This window comes from Macrotis lagotis, chromosome 2 (assembly GCF_037893015.1).
Source record: "Macrotis lagotis isolate mMagLag1 chromosome 2, bilby.v1.9.chrom.fasta, whole genome shotgun sequence".
NCBI lineage: Eukaryota > Metazoa > Chordata > Mammalia > Peramelemorphia > Peramelidae > Macrotis > Macrotis lagotis.
This window is the reverse complement of record NC_133659.1, coordinates 156,958,469-156,981,095: the sequence shown is the minus strand read 5'-3', so window position 1 is coordinate 156,981,095 and position 22,627 is coordinate 156,958,469. Positions and strand designations below refer to the sequence as shown.

Here is a 22,627-nt window from a genome sequence, read left to right as displayed (position 1 = left end):
CCAGAGCAGAATGAAGCTATAGTTGAGTGCAGAAGGGAGTTGTTAGAGATGAGAAGATTAAGGAATTATAAAACTAGTATTTTAGAAAATTCTGTGACATAAATCTTAGATTCTCTAAAAAGGATGTTAATCATGAGCATTGTTGTTCAATCATGTCTTACTCTTTGCTACCCCATGTTAGGGTTTTCTTGGCAGAGGTATTGGAGTAATTTGACTTTTCCTTCTCCAGCTGTTTTTACAGATGAGAAATTGAAGGAACTGGTTCAGTGACTTAACCAGGGTCACAGGTAATAAGTGTCTGGGGCTGGATTTGAACTCAAGTCTTTCTGAAACTAAGTCTACTCTTCTATTCACAGTGCCACCTAGTTGAGTTATGAGTGAAGAGAAAAGTCAAGTGTTAGAATCATTGAAGAAAGTGGGAGGATTATCTGAAGATTTACAATGAGTACCAGATAGTATAATGAAATTACATAAATTTGAAGAGAGAAATGCTATTAGATTGTAAATAGAAGAAGGAAAAAACAACCAAATTCAATAAACACTATTTAAACATTTAAAGCATGGACCGAGAAAAGAGACATTTCCTAGAAGCATCTCAAAGTTTTCAGAAAGGACCTCAAAAGTTATCATTTCCAAACCAGCTTTGCAATCTGAGCACCATTCTTATTTCCCAGATCAGAACCTTGGACTCTGCCTCTAAACCTACTCTGATCTCTAGCAGGCAAGCTCTCATCTCATCTTGCCTGGTACCAGACCTCCATTTCATTTTTTTTTTGCAAGACAATAGGGTTAAGTGACTTGTCCAAGGGCTGGTACTCTATTCACTGCATTACCTAACTGCTGGCTCCACATCACTTTCAAACAAAATGATAGCCTCCCACCCCAACTTCCCAACAGAGCTTTCCGCTCCTCTTTATGTATTCAAACTGGGACACTGCCTATTACAACTGAAGGTGCCAGCTGTTTTGTGACTGTATTTGTATCCTCAGACCTTAGCATACTCTGTAGCTATATATATATATATATACATATATATATATGTATATATATATATACATATATATATATAGTATATAGTAAGTACTTAATTCATGCTTTAACTATTCAGCCATAGTAATAGGATCTTAGTACCACAGATCCTAAGCTAGAGGGGACCTCAGAGGATATCTAATCCTATTCTCTACAGGAGAGATAAAAGAAAGAAGACCCAAAAAGATCACACTGGAACAATTTATTATTCACTCCAAACTTCATGATTAGAGGAATCATCTCATAAATCTGCAAATATTTATCAGAATGGCACAATGGTCATTTGTAGAACAAGAGCACAGGGACCTCTATTATCTCCCCACTAATGCCAAAATGAATATGTGTTCCATAGCCATTCCAGTCAAAGGCAGAGAAATCCCCACACTGCCTTGGGGCTCCTTCCAGGAAGAATCCTCCTCCATCAATGCAGTGCTGCAAAGTAAACAAATGAAAGAACCTTGGAACCATTTAGTGTTAAAATTTATAGAGTGAGGGAATGAAATTTGTAGAATGAAAATCAGATTTTCCAGAATGCTAGTTGTCCAGAATGCTAGTTGTAGAGCCTCCCTCTCACCTCTTGATCCCCAATAATGATTAACCTCAGCATCTAATTCAAAAGCTACCATACATGGGAAGCCTTTCCAACAACCCAGAGCTTGGTGATCCTTTCAACTAGTATGAGTTAAACCTCCACTGAATCCTTACCATAATTCTCCCAAACACAGGAGAAAGTCCCTGAATTCTGAAATTACAAAAATTTGGTTTGAATCATGATTTTATTCCTTATTGTCATACTACTTTAAAAAAATTTTTATTTATGGCAGTGGGGTTAACACAGCAAGGCAATTATTAAGTGTTTGAGACTGGATTTGAACTCAGGTCCTCCTGACTCCAGGGCCAGTGCTCTATCTACTGCATCACCTATTGTCATACTACTTTTAACCACTAAAAGCTGATAGTAAGTTGTATCAATATGTGAGACCTGAATGACCCCATCTCTTGGGAGCCCCTTCATACTTGCACCCCTGAAAGCCAATTGGCATGAATGATTCAGCCCAGAGAGAGGAGGGAGAAGTAGAACCTATAGAAAGAGAGAACAGAAGAGATGAGAGAGAAGGAAGAAGAGAGAAATGGGAGAGGACGAGAAAGAAGAGAGGAGAGAGAGAGGGAGAAGACAGAGATATGGATACATATCAGCACCATGATGGATTACACTTAAAAGTCTTGTCTTAAGCTAAAATAGCTCCTTAAGATTTCTAGCCATTCAAACTAGTTCAACCTCCTGGGGCAGCACAAAGTAACCAGGTCCTTTTCCATAGGCAGAACTTCAACTATTTCAATGTAACTATCAGTTACCTCTAAATCTATTCACTTGTTCCTCATGCTAATTTCTTTATCTATAAAATAAAAGTACCAGCATCTTAAGAGCCCTTAAATCTAAGATCCTAGGATTTCCTGATCCCACAACATCACAATTAGCCTGACCTGAACAGGTTTTGATTTGTCAATAACGTTCTTAAAAATATGGCTCATAGACTAGAACATAATGCTCCAAATGTGTCCATTCAAGAGCAGTATATGCTCTCTATCTTGTTATATCCTTGCACTGAAATGGCCTCTTTTGCTGTTATGCACTATCATTCATACAAAATGTTTCATTGGACTAGATTCTCTCTAGAATTCTAAAAAACTCAATAAGGAAGAAATAAAGATAGAGGAAGAGAGAGAATGGGGAATTTCTCTGGCCCCTATTGTGCGCCAGGCTCTGTCATAAAGGCTTTACAAATATGGCCTCATTAGAGATAATGAGCTAGCTCAATGGGAAAGAGGAATGAAGGGGAGTGAGAATATCTGAGGTCGAATCCTGCCTCTGACACTTGCTACCTATATCACCAGACTTCTCAGACTCTCCCTCTCATCATGTGTAAAAGGACAGGGTTTCATTGGATGACCTTTAAGTCCTGTGAGCCTAAAGCCTTTCCTAAAGCTGACTCCCAGAAATACGATTAGAAGGTACTGCTCTCCATGAGAGGTCAATTCAGTCTCCACATTGGGATTGCTACAACTGCCACATTCAAACCCATTGATTCAAAAACTAGCCAACCACCTCAGGGTTTCCATATTACAGCTTTGTCTAATAATAATAACTAATATGAATTCATGGTACTTACTTTTGAGCCAGGCCCTAGACTAAGCAACTTATATTTCTTATCTCATTTGCTCCTTAGAAAAAGGTACTAATATTATCCTCATTTTACAGATGAGGAAACTGAAGCAAAGTGAAGTGACTTGCACAGGGTCACACAACTAGTGGCTGAGGCTGTATTTGAAATTAGGTCTTCCCTCACTCTAGGTCAGTCACCCTATCCACTGAACCATTTAGCAGTCTTAATTCAGGAGTGAAGTAGACTTTGTCTACCTTCTCAAACATGACCTATAGGTCTTCCTCTGATACTAAGCAACTTCCTCTGCCTAACAATATTACCTCAGGTTCCTAAGGATCTATATAGCCTAGAAGCTGAAAGCATGTATCCAGAGCAGTACAGTGAAATTGCTGCATAGTGAAGGGAAGATATCAAATATCTTTTGAGATATCAAAATAACTAGAACTCTGGACATGAACTCAAAGAGTCCTAAGTGTGAATTTGGCTTCCTAGCTCTGATTCTGCACAAGTCACTGTAACTCCTTCAGTCTTAGTTTATTCATAAGTAAAGTGGGAATGTTACCTACATAGGGTTGTCTTTAAGGTAAATTGAAGCAATTTGTATAAAACACTTTGTAAATCTTAAAACATAAATGCTAGCTATTAATATTGTTGCTATTGTTAAAACATGAACTCAGACCTTTTTTCTCTGTCTTTATGTCTGTCTGTCTATCTGTCTTTCAGTCTCTGTCCCTCTATCTCTCTGCCTCTCTTTTCAATGAATTGAAAAGAGTTAGAATTGATATGATGCTTTAATCAAGCCCCACTAGACTCAGAGCTTCCTGAATTGCTCCAAATCCTCTGATGGGTCCCAAGACTCACAAGTTCAGTGTTACATCCAGTGACTTGAATTCCAGCACAGAGGGCATTGGCTGCTCTTTTATTATTATAAGCCTGAAACTGGATAAACCCTCCAATAAATTCCTCTGTTAAAACACAAGAGTATACTTTTTTTAAGTTGTTTTTTTTTGCAAGGTAAATGGGGTTAAGTGGCTTGCCCAAGGCCACACAGCTAGGTAATTATTAAGTGTCTGAGACCGGATTTGAACTCCTGATTCCAGGGCCAGTACTTTATCCACTGCACCACCTAGCCACCCCAAGAGTATACATTTGATCACTGTAAAAGGCAAAAATTCAGAAATTAGCTTCTAAGAAGAAGCTCAGGAGTTTCCTGAAAGATGTACCTTAAAACTTGGACTGTGGTTTAACACTCCAATGGTGTCAAACAAATCCATCTGCAAGCAAGGCCTCATGCTTTACAACCACAGACATAGCCAAAAGGGACCAAGACCATGCAAAGGCATCACCAGAGATTTTGACTAAGCCCTGGTTATGAGTGAAATTCCCTTGCTTGCCTGAGGGTTATAAGAAACTAGGGTACTCTTTTTATGGACATGTTATCATTACAATGCAAAGCTCAGAGGGAGGAGGACAACAGATAACAAACACTCAGGCTGGCCCAGTGGTGGTTTTTTCTGCATTGCCAAAGTCATAGATAACAGGCACAGCTGAACCATTGTCAGTCAGTCCAACACTTCCCAGTCCCATATTTCACTGGATACCTCTTCATGAGATAGAAAATAGCAGCATAAGGACAGAGTTGGGGCGGGGGGGAGGTCTGGTTGAGCCCACTTCCCAGGGAAGCTTCCCCACTCAACTGGCACAAAGAACACAGTTTACCTGATAGAGGCCAAAGAGATTCCCTCCCAGACTTTTGAAGAAGCTACTGTCAGTATGATATCTCAATAGGGAGTTATTCCTCCATTGTTGTAGTGGAGATTTGTTGGGCACATGCCAGATGGCTAGGTCCTTGGCCTGGATGTCATAGTAGCCTGGGTTCTAAAGAACAACAAGAGTCTCAGCCCAATGGTATCATGAATAAAATTCAACATAGATAAATTAGACATATTCTCTCTGAGCAAGACAGCACTTTTTTTAGTATCAGAGTTGCTACCTACCAATAGAATGGCTTAACAGATTTTCCTCAGTTGACCAAATACCCTAAGATAAAGACTTAAGTCATTTTTATAGGGTCAGAACAAAGAACAGAAAAGAATAGGCTGACACGATTGGGGTTTAGGGGAACATAACTGATAACATCACTGAGACATTGAGACTATATGATTGGTTAGAAGTTGAGAGTGGGGGGGCTAGCAACAACCTTTCCTTTCCTCCTGTGACTAAAAAGTGTTTATTGTTGAGTCCACCTGCAAGATTAAAAGATAGTGAGCCAGATTTCTTTGAAAAGCAAACCAGATGTCAGTGAAGGGTAGTTTGATGGTGTTAAGACTCTAAATCAGACTCCTGGGGTATCCACCCACATCTCACAAGGACAGGAGATTTCCTTGAGACAAGAATAGAACAGTGATTAGTAGGAGAAATGGCTATCTAAACTTAATTCATTATTGATTAAGTTAATTTCTATGCTAAGTTCAGGAACAGAATTGTAACTTTAGGTAGTTACCAGACTAAATAAATTAATTGTAAATAAAATCAATAAAAACAATAAAGAATCAATTTTATCTTCTCAATAGATTTCCAGGGGGTAAAATTAGACTTAAAATTAAAGCTCCTTGTTTATTAAACTGTGAGCTCTGAATTCTCTCTGATCATATAAGTGACAAAGCTTACAAAACACAGAGTTAGAAGTTAGAAGATATCTTAACAGTCATCTTGTGTAACTAATACCCAGAAGATTCACTATTGGAACATACCTAACAAGATGTTGCTTAACTTGATGAACTTCATGAAGGAGAATCCACCACCTCTCAAGGAAGCTCATCGCCCTTTTGAGAAATTCAAAGTGTTCGAAAGCATTTTTTCCTGACATTGTTTCAATTGATCACTTTTCATGTATCACCTACTGATCCTGTCAAACCAAGCACATCTAATTTCCTCTCCATACAAAAATTAACTTACTGCTGGCTTTTGAAACTCCTCCCATAAATAAACTCCAGGGGCTGAGAACTCAGGACCTATCTGGAGAAAAGTCAAGAAGCATTAGACCTTCAGACAGAAAACTCTGACAAGAATCCTGGGCATACCTTGTAGTCATCATTGGTAGCAGCTTCTGCAGATCCAAAGGTGGCGTAATTGGCCCAATTTCCATCACCCTCAGGATAGTCTATTCTATTACCCTGTTGACTGGACCAGTGATCCCCCTCAGTGTACTTCCCTGCCAAGTGATTCTCATGTATACTGGCCACCAGAGTCCAGCCACCTCCCCCAGACTTCATGTAACAAAAGGTCTGGTAGATGTTCCCATTCACAGTCTGGAGGAAGTAGAGGCCATCTGCAGAAGACAAAGCCACACAGGCTCACTCAGTGACAGCACATGAGAAATCTTAGGTTCATGAAAAGACCCCAAAACCAGAGGAATTACCTTCCAAGCTTCATCCAGTCTTGGCTTTGGGACTTTCCTTACTAGAAAAATTCTTCTTTCCCAGAATCTGGAAGAATATTTCTGAATTGATGCTGAAGCAAGCCATGGAAACAAGAATTCCAACTGGAAATCTATTAAGACTATTTTCTGTATCATCATAACTCCCATTTGTATAATATTTATGAATTTGCAAAAATTCTTTCCTAAATACTATTCAGTGAGATGGATAATACATATTATTTTCATTTATAGATTCTGAACCTGAGGCTCAGAGAAATTATTAGTTACCATAGTTGTGCAGCTGATTAGTATCAGAATAAAGTTTTGAACCTATATTAAATGATTCTGTCTAGATTTCTTTCCACTATGTTACATATTTTTTCTCTTGGCCATTCCTATAAAAGTCAACAAGGAACTGACTAAAAGATATTAGCAAGGGGCAACTAGATGGCACAGTGGATAGAGCACTACTCTGGAGTCAAAAGGACCTGAATTCAAATTCAGTCTTAGATAATAATTACCCAGCTGTGTGACCACTACCTTGCAAAATATATATATAATATACATATATATATATATATATATATGTATATGTGATTTGTGAACCTGAACCAGCTCTTCAAACTAGTTCTGTGAAACAGAGACCCTCCAGATATACTGACTCTCTAACTTTTGTTCTATTTGGAATCATTGACTCTGAAACTTCTGCTCTCTAAACTTAGTTCAAAGAATGAAAATATAAAAGATTATTCTGGAATGATGCTACTGAGGAGTACAGAGGAGAATTCATGGTACACTCAGCTCTCTCCAATTTCATGGCTCCAGATCAGCCAAAGGGCAGCTAGATGGAAGAAAACTAATCTCCCTGAGTTCACATCTAGTTTCAGAAACTTGTTAGTCATGTTGTCTCAGTTTCCTCATCTTTGAAATGAACTAGAGAAAGAAATAGCAAATCACCCCAGTATTTTTGGCCAAGAAAACCCCAAATGAGTTCACAAAGAGTTGGATATGACTGAAACAACTCATTATCACCAACAAGAAGACCTATTAAGAAAGATAGGAAAAGGTAAAAGAAGAACGTGAGGGAAAATAAAATGAATGTAGATTTTTAGCTAATAAATAAGACACTCCTCAAATCAAGTGTAAAAAAGAATGCTCCTTGGGGCAACTAGGTGGCAAAATGGATAAAGCACTGACCCTGCAGTCAGGAGACACTTATTACTTACTTAGCTGTGGGACCTTGGACAAGTCACTTAACCCCATTTCCTTGAAGCTCCTCCCCCCAAAAAGAAAAAAATGATCCATTGGAATTTGCCTTACTTCCTAATTCAGAATGATATAAACAAAGAAGTGATATGTGATCCTTTTGCTCTAGCTGACCTTTCCCTTAATGACTTGCCCTAATTTCAATAAACTCTTTGAGTATGGATTGTTTCTTTTTTTATGTATTTGTATCCTTAGTATCTGGCAGATTGAATAGAGCATAATAGGCATTTTTTAGATGTTTGATTATTAACAAATTGATGGTAAATATACTAAAAGATGCAAAAAAAATGACTTGTAAAGTTTTTCTTCTTTAGCTTACAGGTTTTTTTAGTTTGATTCTACCTACTTGAAATGGCTAGATTATAAACTCCTAGAAGTCAAGTGACATCATTTTATAACCTTATATAAATCTACATTCACTTGGGCACTATGATTATAATCATATAAATTTAGAATTCAAATTGGGACTAGACTATAACTCAAATACACTAATGTATATGGGACTTGATTATAACTCAACTACACCAATGTATCTGTGATCTCATTGCTTCTAATGTTCCTTCCAATGATAAACCTCTCAACACAATCCAAATGACTCTGTCTGTATCCTCCCATAAATTTACTAAACAAGGTCCACTCAACATGCCAGAAGCCTTCATTATTTTTTTTCCTGACATCCCAATGATATCAGGCTTTCTACATATATAATCCTTTATCCTCAACTGGTGGCTGACTATATGTGACATAAACACAAACTAAATCAATCAATTGGTCAATTAGTTAAATAGTTAAATTTGGTCAAATTGGTCAAATGGTCAATTAGTTAAATACAGTCAGAGTATTGTGACTGTATTTAATTAAATCAGAGTGCATGATAAGACTAAAAATAACTAGCATACATAGTAAGAACACCTCGTAACAAATGTGTGAGTTAGAGTTTTTTGGGGCTTCATAGTTTTATGAACTCAATTCCTAAATAGTCCTTGGTAGAAACAGTATGGATCCACCAAAGTTCCAAATCCAAAGCTTACCTTAGGCTCAAATCTTAGGAATTCTGACTCTCTTGTTAGGCTGATTGCAAAACCTGACAAAATCAACATGGCTTAAGTCCAGATGCAGGGATTCCACTACAAATTGGTATTGGTGATGGTGAACAAACAGAATTGAAAGAAAGAACTGAAAGAAATAATTAAAACAAACCAAAACAAAACCAAAAAACAAACAAAACCAAAACCAAAAATCCTGAGAACCTTTCTTGGGGCCATAGAGTCTGAGTGAATGTGAGTGAACAGAATGTTCTCCCTTTGAATGCTGCCAGAAAGAATGTCCCAGTCTGGTAGTTTTAAAACAGTAACCTTGGGGCAGCTAGGTGGCACAGTAGATAGAGCATCAGCCCAGCCCTGGAATCAGGAGGACCTGAGTTTGAAGCCAGCCTCATGCACTTAATTCCTAACTGTGTGACTTTGGGCAAATCACTTAACCTCATTGCCTTTCAAAAACAAAAAACAAAAAAACAAAAGCAAAAAAAAAAAGTAACCTTTCTAATTATGCAACCAGTGGAAAAAGACTATCTTCAACTCTGTTTGTAGGAGAATGTAAAAAGTCTTCTCCCCCAAAAAAATGTACCTAATATCATCCAAACAAGTGTCTCCAAATCAGGTGATCTCAGTATGCACAAAGCAAAGTCTCATATAAATAGAATGATGCTTTGTAAGTTTGTTGATTTATATGTTACAAACCAAGTTTAGGAATCTATCAGTAAGCATAAGGTCAAGTGGGATCTATTCAAATTTTAAAATATGCATGTTAGGGTCATTTGAAACCAATGTACTATTAGCTCTGAGTAGAGACAGATGAATCAATAATTTTCTGTCCAAGCAGCAAACTTTGCAGTTTCTTTGACTTTCAAGTAAGCAAAATTCTCAAAATTATGCATAGTAAGAGAATGTATTATTTTATTTTTTCAGCTTAATAAAAGTGATAAATGTCTATAAGGTACGTAAGTAGGTATTACAATTCCATTAGGAATACTATTTCAAAATAAGTTGGTTTTAAGTGAACAAACATTTATTATGCACTCAGATCATAATTCTTTTGATTTGTCTAGGGCTTAGTTGCCATAACTAAATGCCTATTTACAAATGGACCAGTTTCTAAACATAAGCGATACAAAGAATAAATGTAAATATCTGTACATGTACTCCTAATTATTCCTCCAATAGAGCAAACTTCATCATATTTTTTCTTCACTAACTCCACACACTTAGCATAGAGCAAACCAACTTAAGTTTTTCAAAGAATAATGCCTAGTTTCATTCACAAAGACTTCTTCCCAAAATTAATTGATTCTCATTCTCTGCAGAAGTTATAAAAATACTGAGTTAACAAAAACTTTTCTGCCAAAGAAAATGAAAGATTTCAGGAACATTCTCAAATAAGAATATGAATGTTCCTTATCTCCTGATATGGTATGGAACCATCAAATAGCTCTTGACGAGCAAGTCCCAAGAACAAAAGTTTTGTTTTGTTTTTTTTAACTGACTGAATAGTAAAAAATAGAAATTCTGGTGGCAGAAAAAAGTCAAGGGGCAGCTAGGTGGTGCAGTGGATAAAGCACTAGTCAAGAGAACCTGAGTACAAATTCAACCTCAGATACTTAATAATTACCTAGCTGTATGACTGTGGGCAAGTCATTTACCTCCACTGCCATGCAAAAACAACAACCAAAAAAGTCAATAAATAATCTTGGTCTCTCTAGCACCAAAAGCTAACTCATACAAAAAAAGGTACAGATTCAATTGGAAGAATTTTATTTACTGAGATCTTTGATTTCATCAAAGTAGGTAATGAGAAGAAACTTCCTTTACAATCCAAATTAGAAAATACTGTACAATTTAAGAGTTGCCTTGAGCACTTAAAAGGAAGAAAATTACTCAGGATGTTTCAGAGATGAGCCTTGAGCACAGTTTTTCCTGTTTCTGTGACTAGTTCTCTTTCACTTTGCTACATTTCCTCTCTTAGAAAGAAATCTGAGAAATCAACCCTCATTTTACAGATGGGGGGATGAATATACATACATACCTACGTTACACATGTCTACATTGTGCCTACATGTGCATAGACATTCCACCTAGACAAAATTTAATTTTTAATATATATATATATATATATATATATATCAATCAATCAAATGTTTAATGCTTCAATCAAATACAATTGCTGTTGTTTTGGAACAAACAAAAATAAGAACCCACCCCTTGTGCTGTTTGAAAATGCAATGTTTGTTGAGTATCAGTTTTTGTGTAACTTAACATTAGAGTGTACCTAGAAAATCCAGTATACAGGAACAAATTTTCAGCTGGTTTGAATATTTTGTGCCAAAAAATTTATCAAAATTGCAAATGCATTTATGTGGTATCTCTGATATTTCCATAAATACTGTGTTTCTGGCAAGAAATCATATGGTATAATTGCAAGTTATTCAGAAGCCCTGATGAACAGAAACTATATTTTGACATAGCAATACTCATTCCAGTGGGGAAGAAAATCTTGATAACTGTACCACCAATAGTAAAAGATATTTACTCTTAACTTTTTTGCAACTTTCAACTTCAGTTCTAAAAAAATGAAATAATTTATATTGTTATTTTTACCAGAAACAAGCTATTTAATATTACTATTATACTTATTTAGTAATATGCAAAAGGCTATCTTGGTATTATAAATCCCAGTGAATCAGTACATAATAATATTTTGTATTGAAGAAAAAACAAGGTTCTTCTGCTATTATAGTTATTACTGTTTGAAGTGACTAAATGTTTTTATAAAATATACTGTTTTAGACTAAGGATATAGTTTTAATCATCAAATTTTAAGTCTGGTGTTTTGTGGGAGTTGGAAAATTGTATTAACTATGTGGTGTTACTAAAATATAGTAATGGTGTCACTTCAAAAGCACTAGTGGTTTCATAGTGCTCATTGTATAACTATACATCTATTAGAGAGCATCTTGATGTATTTCAGAATTAGCATTTCAGATTTTAAGTTCAAATTGTAGTTTTTTCTACATATAATCTGCTTTTCCTTAGTTACTATTTTCTCTCCTAGAAATAATGTTCAATTAAGTAGTATATTTGAACAAGAATTAAGTCTGGACATTAAGACTGACAAGACAAATAAAATATAGTCTATTATTAGCATTTTGCTTGTTTTCCTAAAATTATCAAGTTTTATAATCAAAGAAAATGCACTTAAAATTGGTCCTTATAACTCAATGGATTTATTCTATATATGTATATTTAATAAAAACTGTCATAAAGTAAAAAAAAGAATTCATTAACTATACCACAAATCATCTGCAAGGAGTGATAGTTTTATTTCCTTCATTGCCTGTTCTAAGTGTTTCAATGTCTATTTTTTTCTCTTGTTGCTATGGTTAACATTTCTAAAATAATATTGAATAATAGTGGTGATAATGGACATATTTGCTTCATCCCTGATCTTACTGGGAAGATTTCTAACTTATCCTCATTACAGATAAAGTTTGCTGATGGTTTAATATAGTTACTACCATATTTCCCCATGTATAAGATGCACTTTAATTTGGGTGCCTTAATTCAAAATTTGAAAAAAATATGCATTTCATAAAGTTATTGAACCCAAATTTTATTCATCATGAAATTCAAGGACCTTCTGCTCATGGCTTTCAGGCATCTTTTGAGCAAGTCTGGTGCAAGCATGCTTGCTCCATTCCATTTCATGAACCTGAAGCCCCAATTGTGTCCTCCTTTGAAATCAGTAACTTTTTATCGTCAGCAATTCTTCTTGCCTCATACTGATCTATCTTTATGGACCCCTGAATTCCAATTGCCCTTTGCTCTTCAATCGAGAGCTTCAATTTCCTCTCTAAATCAGGCCATTTTGCTGACTTGCCTGTCATGGCTTTTTCAGTAGTTTTTCTTCCCGTAGCCAGTCTCAGATTGTTTTCTCAGTTGTAGGATCAAACTGACCTTTAGCAGCACGATTTCCATTTACTTTTGTAAACTTTTAACTTGAATTCAACACTGGATGAAAATCTTTTCTGAGTCATTTCTGGATAGAACATGACAAAACATAACGTAATATGTGGGAACACAGGCTATGCTAACAGCCATGACACAAGTCATTTCCAAGTAAACTGCCACCTGGACAGTCTCAGGAGCTGGCACGCCACCCTGAGAGATAAGGGAGTCCTTGGGAACTGGACATGCCACCCCACAGCCCAAGGGCACAAGACACAGCTGTGTTTTACCACTTCCCCCCTAATGTATCCCCTTATCCTGTAATGCAAGACACTGCATATATACCCCACCTGTGTACCCCCCAATTACCTCATTTTCTTTGTTCTACCCCGGAAGACCTAAAAGTATATATGTAGAAGCTAAGCAGTAATAAAGTTGAGCTGGATGCATAAGGCAGTGGTGGCTTGACTCCTTATTCTCAGCTCCCCTCCAGGAGGGAGGTCATCACTGTGGGCCCCAAGGTGAAGCAAGCCACAACAAATGGTGCCAAAACCCGGGATCCCCCCAAAATTCTGAAGGACGCTTCAGAATTCACACTCATCCTTGTGGGTCAAGATAAGTGCCCCACATCGATCAGTCTCTAATGATCCCCTTGCCCCAGCGACCCCACGGCTTCTAGAGCCCCATGTAGTCCCTTAACATAATGGGGAATCTTCCCCCTTCTTCACAAGATACCCAAGTATGGGTTCTTAAACACCTCCTAAGTTCCCATCGCCTGAAATGTTCTGAAAAAGAATGTAAGATAACACTCCAGGCGGTTTTGGCTTTGGCCCCTTGGATTGAAGCTGGCCAACTGATGGATCCTGATATTTGGGGGCGTTTTGACACTTGCCCACAGATCTGAGGTCCATGGTGACTTTTCTCCCCTGCTGCCCTTCTATCCTATTGTCACTGTAATATATGCCTGCCTTTCAGGGAGAGAGGAAAAACCTCAAGATATTTTATGGGAAGCTTTAGATGCAGAAAAGGCCAGGAAAGAGAGCCCATGTCACCTCACTGAGGTCTGCAATGAGGGCACTCAAACTGATGAGAAATCCACTCGCCCCCCTCCTCCTAAGTCCTCCCCATCCTCTGCCCAACAAACCCCCCCCCCCAAGCCTCCTCATCTCTCTACCCTGAGTTATCTCAGGAAGACCGCTGGATCCAGCCTCCCTGAAACATCAGGATGCTCCCCCTGCCCTCTCAGCAGCAGCTAACAACTTCACAGATGCCTGTCAGATGAGAGATCTTTGCTGGGTCTATTGATAACCATTACCCACCCTCCCCTCTCCTCAAGGGGATTTCAGCACTCCCTATCAAGCTCCCCTTCTTGTTTCCCTCCCCTCTAGCCATTCCACAGGTTTATGTAGCCTTTACAGATGCAAATGGGCAGAATTGCAAGCGCTAGCCTTGGTCCTTGCCTGCTTCCCTTCCTCCCCCATCCTAATGCAAGGGAGAGGGTTTGCTTGTTTTTTCCCCACAGATTGCACTGCCCCGCTGTAGATTCCCGACTATCTGACCTGACCTGCCTCTCTAGATGAAGCTCTCACCAGCAGCAGCAGCAGCAGCCCTCCACCCTTCCAGATCAAGCTAAAGAAATGCAAAGAATGTCTCTAAACAACAATAGATGAAACCCAAGAGGCAGAGGACTGAGGGGGAAAAGACAATCCCCCCAGCCTCTCTGCAGCGCTCTAGGAGGAGCTCTTTACCTTAGCAAAAAGAGCAATGTACTTTTAACCTAGAGGACACTTGTCTCTTCACCAACTCCTTGCTACTATGCTATTCCTGCTGAACACCCCCGAAGCATGGGTCACCCCTCCGTGCACACTTATCCCCTTCCTCCCCTTTTCTCCCTGACACTAGACACTCCCCCCCGTTTCTGGTCTCCCTCCACAGATCCCCTGGACCCCCCTGTAAAAGCCCCTGGTGTTTCACGTTAGTTCCCTACTCGGTGTTTATTATGAATATGCAGGTCCCCCCAGCTCTTAATGAAAAACAAGGAGGAGATGTGGGAATACAGGCTATTCTAACAGCCATGACACAAATCATTTCCAAGTAAACCACCACCTGGACAGTCTCAGGAGCTGGCATGCCACCCTTAGAGATAAGGTGCGCCGGAGTCCTTGGGAGCTGGACATTCCGCCCCACAGACCAAGGGCACTAGACAAAGCTGTGTTTTTACCACCTCCTCCCTAACGCAATATCCTGTAATGCAAGATGTTGCATGTACACCCCACTTGTTCATTCCCCTCAATTACCTCATTTTCTTTGTTCTATCCCAGAAGACCTAACATATATGTAAAAGCTAAGCACTAATAAATTTGAGCTGGAGGCATAAGGCAATGGTGGCTTGACTCCTTATTTTCAGCTCCCCTCCGGGAGGGAGGTCACCACTGTGGGCCCCAGGGTGAAGCAAGCCACAACACTAATATACCAGTAACAAATGTGAAAAAAATGGGTGCAAAGACAAGCACAAAAAAAAAAAGCAGGAAATACAAGTAAAAATATCTACAACCACTGTATAGGTCACTCACAGTTTTTAGACCCCAAATTTTTTGAAAAAGGGTGTGTCTTTTACATGGGGAAATATGGTATTTATCATTCTAAGGAAAACTCCATTTATTATTAAATAGGAATAGGAATAGGAATAAATTTTGTATTTTGTTAAAAATATTTTCTACCTGTCAAGATAATTATATTATTTCTGCTGGTTTTGTAATTAATATGGTCAATTATGCTGATAGTTTTCCTAATATTGAACCAGTTCTGAATTTCTGATATAAATCCCACTTGGGGGATCCTGTTTATATGTTGCTGTAATCTCCTTGCTAGTCTTTTATTTAAACTTTCTGCATCAACATTCATTAAGGATAAAGTTTTCTTTCTCTGTTTACCTGATTTCAGTATTAGCACCATATTTGTCATAAAAAGAATTTGGTAGAACCCCTTCTCCTATCTTTCCAAATAGTTTATATTGTATTGGAATTCATTGCTCTTTAAATGTTTAGTAAAATTCACTTATGAATCCATTTAGTTCTGAGGACTTTTTCCTTAGGAAATTCATTAATAAATTGTTAAAATTCTTGTTTCTAAAATGAGGTAATTTAAGTATTCAATTTCCTCTTCTATTAATCTGGGCAATGCAAATATTCATCCATTTCCCTTAGATTGTCAGATTTATTGGCATACAATTGGACAAATTTTTATTTTTTCTTCATTGGTGGTGAATTAAGATTTTTCATTTTTGATGGTGATAATTTTTTTTTTTAATCACATTAATCAATGGTTTATCTATTTTATTTTTTTCATAAAAGCAGCTCAGTTTAATTTATTAGTTCAATGGCTTTATTACATTCAATTATTAAATATAGTTTTTATCATTGATCTTGATCTGAAAAGAATGAATTTAATATTTCTGCTTGTCTATATTTTATTGTAAGGTTTTCATGCCTTAATATGTGGTCAGTTTTTGTGTAAGTGCCATATACCATTGAGAAAAAGATATATTCCTTTCTATTACCATTCAATTTTCTCCAGTGGTCTACCATGTCTTTACTTTTCTAAAATTTTATTCACCTCCTTAACTTCTTTCTTTTTTAATTCTATGGTTAAATTTATCTAATTCTGACAGGGAAAGTTGAGTTGTGCCTCATCCCCCAATCCAATGTAGTTTTACTATCTATTTCTTCCTGAAACTCATTTAATCTCTCCTTTAAATAAATATAGAGCTTACATCAGATTGCTTTCTGTTGGCAGGAGGACTGGGAGGAGGGAGGGAGAAACATTTAAAACTCAAAACTTTGCAAAAAAAAGTTTGGTAAAAACTACCATTGCATGTATTTAAATAAACAAATAAATAAACCATTTAAATTTTTAAGGGTTGCATACTATACCATGCTATACCAGTTTAGTACTGATGTCATTTCATTGTCTATCTTTTAGCAAGAAACATTTTCCTTCCTTGTCTCTTTTATCTTCACTTTTGCTTTTTCTGAGACTATAATTGCTGCTTCTGCTCCTTTTTGATTCACCTAAAGCAAAGTATATTCTATACCAACATTTTACTCTGTGTGTGTGTGTGTGTGTGTCTGCTTTAAGTGTATTTCTTGTAAACAACATATTTCTGGTTTTTAAGTCATCCTATGTGGTTTCATTGTATGTGTGATTTCATCCCATTCACATTCACAATTATGATTATTGTATATTTCCCTCCATCCTATTTTCTCCCCAGTTTATACATTTATCTCTCTCTCCTTTAATCCTATTCCTCTTTATCAGTATTTTACTTCAGTACTTAGCTGCTCTCCTTCTATGAGACCCCATTTTTCTTATCTCCTTCCCCTACAATTTCCCGTTTGATAATATAGTGCATGTTATTTCCTTTTTGAGCCAAATACAATGAAAGTAAAATTCAAGCAATGTTCACTCCCATTCCTTTTTCCCTTCACTCTAATATGTCTTTTGCACCTTTTCACATGGCAAATTTGCCTTCTTCCTCTCCTTTCCTGTTTATCCCAGGCAATCCTTTCTCACCCCTTAATTTTTTTTATATCATTCCATCAAAATCAACTTATACCTCTACCTTCTGCTATGTACCCTTTCCAACTATCTAATTAAAAAATACATTTCTTAAGAGTTACAAACATTGGGGCAGCTAGGTGGCGTAGTGGATAAAGCACAGGCCCTGAAGTCAAGAGTAACTGGGTTCAAATCTGGTCTCAGACACTTAATGATTACTTAGCTGTGTGGCATTGGGCAAGCCACTTAACCCCATTTGCCTTGCAAAAAAAACCTAAAAAAAAGTTACAAACATTGTCAATGAGCTCTAACCCTGCAACTGGCAACATTAGCTAAACATACCAAGAAGGTCAGAATAGTTCATAAATATGGAACACTTAATATGTCCCATAGTGCTTTACAGAAAAATGGTGAAGAAAATTGAAATTAGTCAGCATGCCAAAGATAGCTCCTTCTGTGGCAAAACCAAAATGAAGTGATAATCTGAAAGTATCTGTCATTGTGGATTCTTTAAGAAATCAGTAGCTGGGGGTGCATGGAGCTACAATACCACCTCTGCAGTCATAGACTATCAGAAATTTTCTATCAGAAAACTGAAGGAATTGAAAGACCAGTAAAATCTTCTCCTTATCAATTATAGCTCATAGTCTAACAATAAATGAGTTAATTTATGAAATACATTTTTTAAAAGTTGCAAGTATCATCTTCCTCTGTAGAGATGTAAATTGTTAATGAATCACTTGTTTTTTCTTTGAAGCTAACTTTTTTATACTTTTTTGAGCCTTGATCTGAAAAAAACTGAATTTTCTATTTAGCTCTGTTCCTTTTATCAGGAATATTAAAGTCTTTTATTTAATGGAATGTCCATTTTTCCCCCTGAAAGATCATTCTGTTTTTAATTAATTAATTAATTATATGTTGCTGTAATCTCCTTGCTAGTCTTTTATTTAAATTATTTAAATTAATTTAATGTAATTAATTAGAGTCAAGTGACTTGCCTAGGGTCACACAGCTAGTAAGTGTCAAAGTCTGAGGCTGGATTTGAACTTAGTCCTCCTTACTTCCTGGTCCAGTACTCTATCATCATGCCACCTAGGTGCTCCAATTATATTCAGTTTTGAAGGGCGGTTGGTTCTGGGTTGCAATCCAAGCTTCTTGGCCTTATGGAATATCACATTTCAACCCCCTTTAGATGCTACTTGAATCCTTTGTAACACTAATTGTGTTTCCTTAATAGATGAATTGTTCCTTGCAGTATTGCAGGTTTGTATTATTTTCTCCTTGATCTGATAATTCTGAAATTTGGCTACAATTCCTTTTAAGTTTTTCATTTTAGTATCTCTTTTGGGAGGTGTATATTCTTTCAGTCACTATTTTACCCTCTGGCTCTAGGACATCAGCACACTTTCCCTTGATAATTTCTTGAAAGATACTGTCTATGCTCTTTTTTGATCATGACTTTCAGGTCCAATAATTCTTAAATAATCTCTCTTGAATATATTTCCAGGTCAATTGTTTTTGCAATGAGAAAATTCACATTTTCTTCCATTTTTTCATTATTTTGGTTTTATTTGATTGATTCTTAATGTCTTTAACTTCCACTTGCCCAATTCAAATTTTTAAGGAATTATTTTCTTCAGTTGGCTTTAGTGCCTCTTTTTCCATCTGATCATTTCTAATTTTTGAGGAATTGTTTTCTCTTTTCAAGCTGTTGGCTCCTTTTTTATGATTCTCTTGCATATCTCTCATTTCTTTTCCAAATTTTTCTTCTACATCTCTTATTTGACTTTTGATATCCTTTTTGAGCTCTTCCAGCTCTTTGGTACTGAAGCTAATTCATATTTCTCTTTGAGGTTTTGTATTTGGTATTTTGAGGTTGTTGTGCTCTTCTGAGTTTTGTTTTGATCTTCCTTGTCACCATAGTGACTTTCTACGATCAGGACTTTGGGAGAGAAAGGTTGCTCAATTTCTAGCCTATTTCATGACTTTCAAAGTAGAGATATGCTCTTAGGTTCGGGCGGGGGGCAATGTCCCAAGTTCCTTGTGCTGGAAGTTGGTGAGCTGGCCACTGACTTCCTGTGCCTCTGGGGCTGGCTTCTCAGTTTCACTAGTCTATCTGTCTATATGAAGGCCTTCAGGACTACCAGGACCAACCATTACCCTGCTAAGTTGGGAATTTAGGCCTCATAACAAGCCCACAGTTTCCACTGGTCTGCTGAGCCAGGAATGTTAGTCTCAGCTACTTACTTTGTGTTGCTGCTAAGGATCTTCTGCTGGCTTACCCAGATACCATCTGCACTGGCCTTTACTCCACTTTTACCCAAGGGAGACAGTGCTTTCTTGTGCTCCTTCTAAGTTATCTGGGATGGAAAATTCTTTCACTCTATATTTTTGTGGTTTGTGTTGCTCCAGAATTCATTTTGAACAGTGATTGAAAGTTGTTTCAAAGGAAATTGGGAGGAACTGAGGCAACTTCCCAACTCTTTTCCACCATATTTACTCTGCTGCCATTTACAATTATTTTAAATAGAATTTTTCTTCCTACATCTATCTTCTTGTTGGGTTTTATTGGTAATGCTAATGATTTATATGGGTTTATTTTATATTTTAAAACTTTCCTAAGTTGTTAATGGTTTCAACTGGCTTTTTAAATTGATTTTCTTAGGTTATCTAAGTATATTATCATATTGTATACAAAAAATAATAGTTGTATTTCCTCATTATCCGTTCTGATGCCTTCAATTTCTTTTTCTTGTCTAGTTTTTATATCTAGTATTTCTAGGACAATATTAAATAATAGAGGTGATAAAGGAAATTCTTGAGCTTATTGGGAAGGTTTCTGATTTATTTTCATTATTATTTTAAGAAAAATCCATTTAGAGCAATTTGGAATTATGCCCAAAGGTCAATAAAAATGTGCATACCCTTTGATCCACTACTTGTCCTATACCCTGAAGAGATCATGAAAAAGGGTAAAAACATCACTTGTACAAAAAATATTCATAGCAGCTCTATTTATGGTGGCAAGAAACTGGAAATCAAGGGGATGTCCATCAATGGGGGAATGGCTAAACAAATTGTATTATATGTATGGAACACTACTAGTCTATTAGAAATCAGAGGGGATAGGATTTCAGAGAAGCCTGGAAAGATTTGTATGAACTGATGCAAAAGATAAATAGGAGTCCTCCCAAATGTCTTCAATGACATAAATAAGATATTGATAACTAAAACAGGAAAAGTCAAATTAGAGAAAGAAAACTATATAGCAATTTTCCTAATGAATTGTTAAGTATATTAGGTATTAAGTATATTCATTAGGAAAATTGCTATATAGTTTTCTCTAATTTGACATTTCCTGGCTTAAGTATCAATATCATATTTATGTCATTGAAGGCATTTGGGAGGATTCCTTCTTTGCCTAATTTTATTTCCAAATAGTTTATATAGAAATGGAACTAATTGTTCTTTAAATATTTGATAGAAATCACTTGTAAATCCATCTGGGATTTTTTATTCTTAGGGAGTTGATCAATGGTTCAATTTCTTTTTTCTAAGATAGGATTATTTTAATATTTTACTTGCTCTTCAATTAATCTGGACAATTTATATTTTTGTAAAAATTGTTCTATTTACTTAGATGGTCCCTTTTATTGGCATGTAATAAGATAAAATAACACCTAATTGCTTTAATGTCATGTGCTTTGGCTGTGCATTCACCATTTATCTTTGATACTAGAAATTTGGTTCCCTTTAAATCAAATTAACTAATGTTTATCACTAGATCATAATTTTATTTAGTAGTTCATTGGATTTTTTCACTTATAATTTTATTACTCTCTCCTTTGGTTTTCAGAATTTCCATTTCATTAATTGTGTTTTTATTTATTCTTTTTTCTATTTTTTTTAGTTGCATACCTGGTTCACTGATTATTTTTTTTTCTCTTTTATTGATGGAAGCATGAGAGAATTACATTAATTATCTTGGTACCAGTCAAGAAGCAGGAACATGAGGGGGGCAGAGCCAAGATGGGGGTGTGAAGGCAGGAATTCCTGGAAACTCATTCCCCCCAAAACCCCAAAAGCTGTCAAACTATGACTATAGCCAAAATTTAAAGAGACAGAACCCACAGAAAGACTGAGTGATACAATTTCCCAGTCCCAGACAACTAAGAAGTTCCACAGGAAAGGTCTGTTTCACCTGGACCTGGGGTTGGAAAGAGCTGCAGTGGCAGCACAGCACAGCTGACCCAGGCACCTGAATCCATGGCAGAGAGGGCAATTTCCAGACCTCTTGGCCCAGAGATCACTAGGGACACCTGGAAGGGGTGGTATGAGGGGAATTTAAACCCTAACCCAAAATGACTACTCGGAGTCCTCTCAAAGTGGTAGCAAAGAGTTAAAATTTAATTCAGTTCTTGCAAGAAGTGGGGCAGTTCCTAACTCTCTATGAGAGAGAGAGCAGGAAAAGCCAAATTACAGAAGCCGAAGCAGGGTTTAAAAAAAACAACACCAAAACCACAACTTATTCCCCCTCCTCTTTTCTGCCAACCCTTACAAAAATTGGTCAAACTTGATGGTCCAAAGAGAAGGGAGATGTACCTAAGCTTTCCCAGGAAAGTTAGTCTTTGTTTACATCTTATAACATTAGGGTGACATAATTTTTCTAGCCTGAGATCCAGGTTCTCACGCTCACCTGATTCTTGAGAAATAGAAACTGAGGCCTATGGCTTAGACTAATTTATCACTATGTTTCTGAAAAGTCAGCACTTTTGCCCCTTACAGTGGTGAGAGAACTCTGCCACACCAGAGTAGAGTGCCAACCTCAGAGCAGCCCTGTAGTGAGAACCTGCAGCGGGAATCAGCTGAGTCATCCAGCACTTCTAGAGCTCTCAGCCCACCAATAGTAAGGGGATCAGGGGAAACTGCAGAGGTCTCTCTGCTCTTCCTGGAGCAAGACTCTGATGTTTGCCCACACCCAGATCCAGGTCACAGTTTGGGCCCCAACATTACCATAGCCAAGCAGGGACCCTCTTCACAGCTCCAGGGCAGAGGGGAATGCTGTCGTCATCAACATACCAGAGCACAGGCAAGAGAGCAGTCAGAACCTCCCATAAGACCCTGGAGGAATTAAGAGCCCTGTGGATTGTCCTCCAAACCCCACAAAGCCTTGGAAGTACAATAAATCA

The 22,627-nt window shown here is 37.1% G+C and overlaps 2 protein-coding genes across 2 annotated transcripts in view; both read right to left on the bottom strand.

The window, feature by feature from the left end:
* CD244 (CD244 molecule) overlaps positions 1–22,627 on the bottom strand; it is a 78,753-nt gene that overhangs the window by 28,131 nt on the left and 27,995 nt on the right. The window lies entirely within an intron of this gene.
* Positions 1,309–10,975, bottom strand: ITLN1 (intelectin 1). The gene is given in 7 exon segments (XM_074220923.1): positions 1,309–1,461; positions 4,056–4,185; positions 4,699–4,763; positions 4,765–4,797; positions 4,914–5,072; positions 6,278–6,525; positions 10,963–10,975. Coding segments are annotated over 7 exon segments (801 nt in total).